The 9,094-nt window shown below is 47.0% G+C and overlaps 1 protein-coding gene across 1 annotated transcript in view; it reads left to right on the top strand.

Moving 5' to 3' along the window:
• Cmtr1 (cap methyltransferase 1) overlaps positions 1 to 9,094 on the top strand; it is a 42,877-nt gene that overhangs the window by 26,502 nt on the left and 7,281 nt on the right. Inside the window, exons 10-16 of the mRNA XM_021220876.1 lie at positions 308 to 426; positions 2,680 to 2,776; positions 3,258 to 3,390; positions 4,194 to 4,373; positions 7,042 to 7,098; positions 7,843 to 7,900; positions 8,487 to 8,555. Coding sequence (XP_021076535.1) covers positions 308 to 426; positions 2,680 to 2,776; positions 3,258 to 3,390; positions 4,194 to 4,373; positions 7,042 to 7,098; positions 7,843 to 7,900; positions 8,487 to 8,555 — 713 coding nt within the window. The remainder of the gene's footprint in view (positions 1 to 307; positions 427 to 2,679; positions 2,777 to 3,257; positions 3,391 to 4,193; positions 4,374 to 7,041; positions 7,099 to 7,842; positions 7,901 to 8,486; positions 8,556 to 9,094) is intronic.

Below are 9,094 nucleotides of genomic sequence, written 5' to 3' on the forward strand. Positions count from 1 at the left end.
CCTGCCTCTGCCTCCCAAGTGCCGGGATTAAAGGCATGAGCCACCACGTCCAGCAGCGTTTCTGCTTCAGCCTCATGAATACCTGTAGGCCTGAACCCCCATGCCTGGCTAATAAGTGCTTCGAAAAGCAAGGTCCTCTGCTTCAGTTGATAACTTTAGGTTGTTCAGTTCCCTTTGAACTGTGGCTTCTGAGAGCAGGGGTCGGCTCCTGCTGGTTTATCAGCATAGGCAAGGTGGGTCCGCTTCTAAGAGCTCCTGGCCTGGCTGCTAAAAGCAGATAAACTAACAGTTTTTTGTGTCCCATCAGGTGAGGGTGGGGTCGATGGAGATGGAGATATCACCCGCCCAGAGAACATCAATGCATTTCGGAATTTTGTCCTAGACAACACAGATCGCAAGGGCGTCCACTTTGTGATGGCAGATGGGGTAGGTGGACTGCCTCTGGAAAGACGCTTTATGGATGTGTTGTGTATTTAGAGGTTTGTTTTGTTTGTTGTGCTGGGAATTGAACCCTTGGCCTTGGGCATCCTTAGTAAGTGCTCTGCTGAGGACCCCATCCCCACCCCAGCCGCCTTTGAAAAGTATTTTAGTTTTGCTCTTAAGCTGACCCAGTAAATGGTAAGTCAATGTTCATATCGCAGGGATGGACATTTTTATTTATTTATTTATTTATTTTAAAAGATTTATCTATTATTATATCTAACTACACTGTAGCTGTCTTCAGACACACCAGAAGAGGGCATCAGATCTCATTACAGATGGTTGTGACCCACCATGTGGTTGCTAGGATTTGAACTCAGGACCTTCAGAAGAGCAGTTGGTGCTCTTAGCCACTGAACCATCTCTCCAGCCTGCACATTTTTATTTATTTTAAACATTTTCCTACAATTTTTATAAAGATTCTCCTTTGTAAAAACATTTGCTTGAGCTCACTGTGCTGACGGAAAGGCCTCTAGTTGCTGAGGGACGACTGGTGGAGTGTGGGCCCCAGCTGGGGTCAGCTAGGCAGAACTGAGTGGGAAGTGCATGGCTGGCACTTGTCAGCCGGGTTGTTGCTGTTGGAGGCTGTCTCCAGGTGGCCCCTGAGCCTCGTGTGCACTGATGAATACTTGAGCAGCAGCAGCAGCAGCAGCAGCACAGAGTCCATGGAGGCCCTTAACTAGCTAAGGTGAATTTTCAAGGGTCTACCTGAGCAGCTCCTTGGGATGCAGAGGGAACCTGTCACCGCACTGTTTAGCAGAGGCTTTCTTATCCAGTATCTCATAGCCCAGGGGAGCCTTCTCATGCCAGCCACTTTGGGAGAAAGGACAGACAGAATGCCATTTGCTACAGGATGGCAGAGCTAGGGTTGAGAAGAGCCTTTGGAGTTCTTTGTGTATGAAGAAAGCAGAGCCTTAGAGGAACCCAAGGATGCCCTGGCTCCCTGTAGCCTGTACACAGTGGGGCAGCAGGTGGACAGGGTTGGGGCAGGCTAAGAGGAAGGGACTGCGCCTCTTGAGCAGTTGTGTGGGGTCTGCCAGTTGCCTTTTCTGCCTTTACTGCAGCAGACAGCAGGGCTGCAAGCTCAAGGATTTTCTGCTTTGGTAGCAGGAGGGCTGGCCTGGCCTTTTGATTTATTTCTGTTACTTATTTTAAATGTTGTATATGGTAATATGTTGCACAGGATATTTTCATACAAGTTTATATATATTGTACATTGAACATATTCCCACTCTCCCCCTCCCATCTCTATCTTTTCCTTTCTCTTATCTTTAAAATTTCTTTTTTTAGTTAGAGTCTCAAAATAGCTCAGGTTGGCATCAGACTTTCTGTAAGCTGAAGTTGGCCTTGACTCCTGACCCTCCAGCCTCTACTGCCCAGGTGCTGGGACTACCAGCATGTGCCACCACGCCTGGCTCTGCCTTTGAATACCTAATTAGCTCTAAAACAAATGTGGATTTTGAGAAACATCTTTAAGTGTGGGAGACAATGGTTAACATTACTTTTATAGGACTGCATCGGTGAGATCTGCTATGGGGGCAGCTTAACAAAAGCTAGCATTCTTGCTCTCTGCTGTACAAGTATAATGTACAACATGGTTTGTCCTAAGCTTAGTAGTTTGTCTACTCAGTCTGTTGTCTAAGTATTTCCAGAACTTGTCATTTTGTAAACTGAAGCTGTACCATTCAGACCAGTCCCTTCTTCCATTGCCTGCCTCCTTTCCTTGGCTGTCAGCGTGGTTCATGGCTGGCAGCTCTTGGCTGAAGGGAGATGCTCTGGGAATCGCAGCATGCATTCTGAGAGTGTGCCAGCTGGAAGGAAGGGCTCCACAGCCAAGGCAGAGTAGTGGTTATTGTAAGGAAACCCTTGGTCCAATCTTTGTCAGGCCTGGGACCTTGAGAGGACAGCAGGACATTGACTTTTCTATCTGTTGGGTGACCAGTGATAAAGCCAAGGCCTCACCTCTCTTCTGCCTCACTTGTCCCTGGGTTCCCATGTGGAATTCAACATTTTCTGGACAATTCTTTGGAAAAGCAGACTTGGTTGTGTGGTTTGGGAGTGACAGAGCAGATGTGTGGCCTGAGTTGAGCAGCGGCTACCATGTTACTCTGATCGGTGGGATGGCGGCCCTGGTGAAGCTGAGGTGGGCTGTGCTGCTCGGCCCTTATTGTCTGTCTCTGGGCTTGTGTTCTGTTTCAGGGCTTCTCTGTGGAGGGGCAGGAGAACCTGCAGGAGATCCTCAGCAAGCAGCTCCTGCTGTGCCAGTTCCTCATGGCACTGTCTGTTGTCCGAACAGGTGATGTTTCCACAGTTGACCCACTGAGGCCCTGCTTGTAGCTGATAAGAGCATGTACAGGGGTTGGTTAAGAGATGGAAAAAAGCCGGGCCTGGTGGGCACGCCTTGAATCCCAGCACTCGGGAGGCAGAGGCAGGCGGATTTCTGAGTTCGAGGCCAGCCTGGTCTACAGAGTGAGTTCCAGGACAGCCAGGGCTACACAGAGAAACCCTGTCTTGAAAAACCAAAAAAAAAAAAAAAAAAAAGAAAGAAAGAAAGAAAGAAAAACAGAGGAGAAAGAAACCTTGTATCAATCAGGTGGCTGGTGACCAGAGGAGGAATACAGAGAGGGAAAGGCAGGACCCCCCCCTCCCCAAAAGCACTGTCTACAGCTGGCTGTCATATAAGTTACCTTGGGCTTGTTGTCTTGACTGTCTGAGGTGACCTCCCCCACATCCTGCAGTAGCCACTGATTGCCCTGGGCATTTTGTCTCCAATCCAGGGGGCCACTTCGTTTGCAAAACCTTTGACCTTTTCACACCATTCAGTGTGGGCCTCATTTACCTCCTGTACTGCTGCTTTGAACGGGTGTGTCTCTTCAAGCCTATCACCAGCAGGCCTGCCAACTCAGAGCGGTAAGACTTCCTCTCTGTCACCATCTGGTTAGTCAGCGTCAGCTGCAAACCCTGTGCTGTTGTCTGGCATGAACTCTCAAACTGTTAAGAACCTTGACTTTGGAGATGTGATTCTCTGATAGGAGACAGGGTCCTTGGTCTGAACGGTGCCACCTCCACAGCTCTGTTTACCATACTTGCATCTGGGGTTCTCATGTTGGCCCATGAAGAATATGACTATTAAGAGATGGTATAGGTTGGCAATAGGCAAAAGGGTTGTCATACAGAGGTATGCAAGCATCCGGTGCCCACAGATGACGCTAAGAGAAAATAAGGCCGATCCGAATTGTCAGGTAGCCTGTTAAAATGCAGACTCAGGTGGAGACTTTGATCCATTACATCTGTTACCGGCCTCTCCAAGTCATGTCTGTTGGTACAGGACAGTCAGTCGGCAACACCTCTTAGATGGACATACAGTCTCACATATAAAGGAAAGATTTTATATATTTTATTTTGAGGTAGGGTTTTACAGTATAGCCCTGGCTGCCCTGGAACCTACTACATAGATCAGGCTGGTCTTGAGCATAAATAAGATAATCCGATTGCCTGTGCCTCCCAAGGACGATTTAAGGCATATGCCACCAATTTGTATGAAAAGGAGGGACTTGAGGTAACATTTTTTAAGGCACAGTTTGTGTTGCCCTTTGAACTTAGGCTTAATGTTGACTAGAAAGACTGTTTAGCTCAGTGACTCCAGCGGCAGGGTGAAGGAGTGGGCGGGGAGAAGGCTCTTGCTCCTTGGCGTGACAGGGTATCTCCTGCAGGTATGTGGTGTGCAAAGGGCTGAAGGTGGGCATAGATGATGTTCGGGAGTACCTCTTCTCCGTGAATATTAAACTCAACCAGCTTCGGAACACTGAGTCTGATGTCAACCTGGTAGTTCCCTTGATGGTGATCAAAGGAGACCATGAATTTAATGACTACATGATACGGTCTAATGAGAGGTAAGCCACCTGGCTGTCTGCTGGTACCGCTGGGGTGTTAAGGATGCCTAGAGAACATTCTGTTACCTGGGTTTGCTCTGCTGGGTCTGTGACATTCTAGGACTTTGGGCAACTTTTTGGCTACTCGGTTCTATTAGTATGTCCTGTTTCAAGGAGTCAGGTGGCTTCCTGGCTCCACAGTCCTGCCCACAGGAGCCTGGGACTAACGGGAAAAGTGAGCCTGAAAAGAGAGGCTGAGGTTGGTACCTTGAGAAGACCCTTGCCTAAAGGCAGGAGAGTGAGTGGAAAAGCAAGGGTAGAACATGTTCTGTAGGAGCCCAAACCTTTGTCAGTTCAGGGGTTCTTCAGTGGGTGGCGGAAAGCTATGTCTCCCCCTTCTTTAATTGATACCCCCCTATCCTCCACCCTCACCCAGGGCTGGAGTTACAGGCAGGGGTGAGCCACCCCACATGGGTGCTAGGAGCTGAATTTGAGTTCTCTGATTTTTGGTTTTTCAAGACAAGGTTTTTCTTTGTAGCCCTGCCTATCCTAGAACTTGTTCTGTAGACCAGGTTAGCCTTGAACTCAGAGATTTACCTGCTTCTGCCTCCCAAGTACTAGGACTAAAGGTGTGCGCCACCCCACTCGGCCATTGCAGTGTGCATCCTTAACTGGAAAGCCGTCTCTCTGGCCACTTCTCTTCTCTTCAGACTTTTTTTTTTTTTTTTTTTTTTTTTTCGAGACAGGGTTTCTCTGTGGAGCCCTGGCTGTCCTGGAACTCACTTTGTAGACCAGGCTGGTCTCAAACTCAGAAATCCGCCTGCCTCTGCCTCCCAAGTGCTGGGAATAAAGGCGTGCGCCACCATGCCTGGCTCAGACTTTTTTTTTTTAAGTGTTAGTTTTTTGTTTTATCTTTTTATTTTTTTAAATAAGTACTGCATTAAAGGGCTTTCCATGTATTTTGGGCATTAATCTCTTACTAGACTTGGATGTGAAATACTCTTTCCTGGTCTGTATTTTCTTTCCACTGTATTATGTCCTTGGCACGGAAGTTTGTAACATCAGTTTGGCCTGGCTTACTCATTTTCTTATTATTGTACTTCTAGTATGAGGCCTCGCTCTGTGTTTTCTGGTAAATTTATAAGTTTAGCCCATGTGTTGAGATATTTTATTTTTAATTATTTTTTGGATATGGCATTAATTTTTTTTCAGATCTTCTAAACCGTCCTTTCTTTATTAAATGGACTTGGCACACTTTCCAAAACTCCTTTGCTACTTCATTAGCAATGCTAATAAACAGTAGTAAATGCGTATTTATTTCTAGGCTTTCTATCTTGTTCCAGTGGCATGTCATCTGTGAAGTGAGATGATTTTATTTCCTCTCTAGGTTGGCTATCTCAAACTTTAAAATTTTGATAATGAAATCCAACTAGGCTTTTTTCTTCTTCTTTTTTTGGTGAATGATTCATTTTCTCTCCTAAAAGTCTGAGTTTGCGTGCTCTGTGTAGCTGGGTGGTTAGAACTTGCTGTCTCCCTGCCTCAGTGGTCATCGTGAGTGCTAGGATCACAGTGTCTTATCTGTCCTTGCCACTTCCTGACACACTGACTCTTCCAAAAGTTCTTGCTTCCTTCCTGGAGCACCAAGTTCCTATTTGCAATCATTCCATTTCAACTTACAGACTTTATTTTAGAGACAGTCTCTCCAGCTTTTGTTTATTTAAAACTGCATTTTTAGGCATTGCGGTGTGTACCAGTAACCCCACCACTCAGAGGCAGGAGATTCCTGTACTTCCCTGGACAGGCAGGGCTACATAGTGAGACCCTAACTCAAGAAACTCAAGAAACAACATATAAAATATCACAGAAAAGCATGTCTTTTTTTTTTTTTTTTTTTTTTTGAGGAACATTTGAATTGGATATGGAATTTTCCTTTTACCACTTTAAAGATAGACCATTCCACACTTCTTCCTTCCCTTTCTTCTGATGGGAAGCTCATCCTTGGGTTTTTAAAATATTTATTTTCTTTCCTTTTTGTTTTGTGTCTGTGCACATGAGTGCCATTGCTCATAGAAGTCAGAGGCACTGGAACACATACACACACACACACACACACACACACACACCCACTGTAGTTCCCGGTGGTTGTAAGCCATTTGATGTGGGTGCTCTTAACCACAGAGCCACTCCTGCTCCCACCATTGGCCTTGTCATTCTTTTCTTGTGTATCATGTGTTGTTTCCTCTGGTTGTTTTCAAGAGGCCAGAGGTTGACATCAGGTTGTCAGTTGCTCTTCACCTTATGTATTGAGGGAGGGTCTCACTCGACCCTAGAGTTCATCAAATTCACCTATTCTAGCTAGCCAGCTCGCTTTAGGGAGGTGGGCAGCCACCTCCAGCGTGCTTAGATTACAGGTGAGTTGCCAGTGCTCTCCCAGCATTTATTCAGGTCCTGGGGATGGGCTTTATTGTTCCTTAGTCAGCACTTTAAGGGGAGGGTAAGAACCTTCTTCTCAGCAGGACTTGTACTCTGAGTGTCTCCCGAGTTCCACTCAGTTCTCTTCTGCTGTCTTTGGGCCCCATGTAACTGCTGAGTGGGCCTGCTTACCTCACCGTTGACTTTCTCACACATAGGTGGCCTCTGCTCTGGCTACACTTGTGCTGATGTTGATGTGTGGCTTGTTTTTTCCTAGCTACTGCAGCCTACAGATCAAAGCTCTGGCCAAGATCCACGCCTTTGTGCAGGACACGTGAGTGCTGCATGCTCACTGCTCTCTTCCCACCGGCTCTTTCTCTTTCCTTCCCTCCCTCCTTCCCTCCCTCCCTCCTTCCCTCCCTCCCTCCTTCCCTCCCTCCCTCCTTCCCTCCCTCCTTCCCTCCCTCCTTCCCTTCCTTCCTCACTTTTGGTTTTTGAGACAGATTTTCTGTGTAGCCCTGACTATCCTCCTACTCAGAGATTCTCTGCCTGCCTCTGCCACCAGAGCACTGGCATTAAAGGCATGTGACACCACTACCTGGTGACAGTCAACTCTAGTTCTTTAACAGTGATTTAAAAGTCACTCTTGTGGGTTTGTTTTGCTTTGTGGAATATCAGCATAGTGGCACTTCTTTGAGAACAAAGGAGAAATCAGGATGTGCTGGCAGGTGGAGGGAAGGGCATGTATAGGGGATGCTGGTCTCCTAGTGGTGCTGGCTACAGTCTGTAGGAAGGGAAGTGATTTCAGTCTATAAGTTCTTGGTGGCACAGGCCTTTAATCCCAGTACTCGGGAGGCAGAGGCAGGTGGATTTCTGAGTTCAAGGCCAGCCTGGTCTACAAAGTGAGTTCCAGAACAGCCAGGGCTATACAGAAAACCCCTGTCTCGAAAAGCCAAAATAATAATAATAATAATAATAATAATAATAATAAATAAAGTTCTGAGCTGTCTCTAGAGGCCAGTCCATTGTCGCAGGTGTACTCCTTTAGGTCATAAAAGGCTCTGCTTTTGTTCCCTAGGACCCTGAGTGAGCCTAGGCAGGCAGAGATCCGCAAGGAATGCCTCCAGCTGTGGAAGGTAAGCAGCCTATTGTCCCTCCAGGCCAGGAAGCTGGGGTTAACAATGGGATTGCCACCTTTACTCCCCACCTGAAAGGGTGCCCAGCTCCTTGGCATGCTTGTTACCTCTTTGGCTCTCTGACAGCTTGGCCAGCAGCTGGGTCAGAAGAACACAGGTTCCTGGTAGGCTGCATTTTACCCTGATGGTACCATATAGCGATGCAGGGAGAGGAAAGGATTTGTTTTGGGTTATGTTGACAGGGAGTGAACGTGATACCTCCAGCTCCCCTGTCAGGCATATTTGCTTGTATGCCATTTCTTCTTCCCCAGCCTGAATCCATCTCTTCACACAGTATGTCCACAAGGTACTTAAAAACCACAGCTAGAGAGGTGGCTCAGCAGCTGAGAGCATTGGCTGCTCTTCAGAGGACCCACGTTTGCAGCACCCACATGATAGCTCTCAACTGCCTGTAACTCCAGGTCCAGGAACTCGGATGCCCTCTTCTGGCTGTGGCAGGCACCAGGCATATACATATATGGTATGCAGACACACAGGCAGGCACCACACCCACACACTTACAAAGCCCTTTGCTGTCTTCTTCCAGATCCCAGACCAGGCTCGAGTTGCTCCTTCCTCTACAGACCCAAAATTCAAGTTTTTTGAACTAATCAAGGTAAATCTGATTCATATGGCAACATATAAGTAGCCTTTTTTCTAGGGTGGACAGTGTCACCGTGGCTTCTATAAGGATTGAGAAGGTGTCAGTCTTGGACCTAAAGGGTGGTCTAGTCTCCCCAGTGAGCTATGGTATGTAGGGTTTCCCAAGAGCTCCCCAGGCTGGCAACAGCATTCTGCTACCAAAAGGCATGCTGGCTGCTGAGGTCCAGCCCCAGCCATTGACAGGGTGGCCCAAGAGGAGAGGAGGAGTCCCAAGGGAGGAGTGAGTCAGGCGTTGTGGTCAAGGGAATCTTAGAGCATTGACTGACTAGCAGTCAGGTTGTTTCTTTCTTTATACAGGTTTCACAGAGCAAAGGCAGACTAATGATTATCCAAGAAGTACAGATTGTATCATTTTGTCTATGGACATGTGTTTGACCTTTTTTTTTTTTTTTTTACTACATGGCTGGGGTTACAAGTTCAGTCACAATTAGAAAGTACAAATAGAATAGAATTTTTTGTTTTGTTTTGTTTTGTTTTTTGGGGGGGGGGAGT

Source organism: Mus pahari, chromosome 21, assembly GCF_900095145.1.
Source record: "Mus pahari chromosome 21, PAHARI_EIJ_v1.1, whole genome shotgun sequence".
NCBI classification, from domain to species: domain Eukaryota; kingdom Metazoa; phylum Chordata; class Mammalia; order Rodentia; family Muridae; genus Mus; species Mus pahari.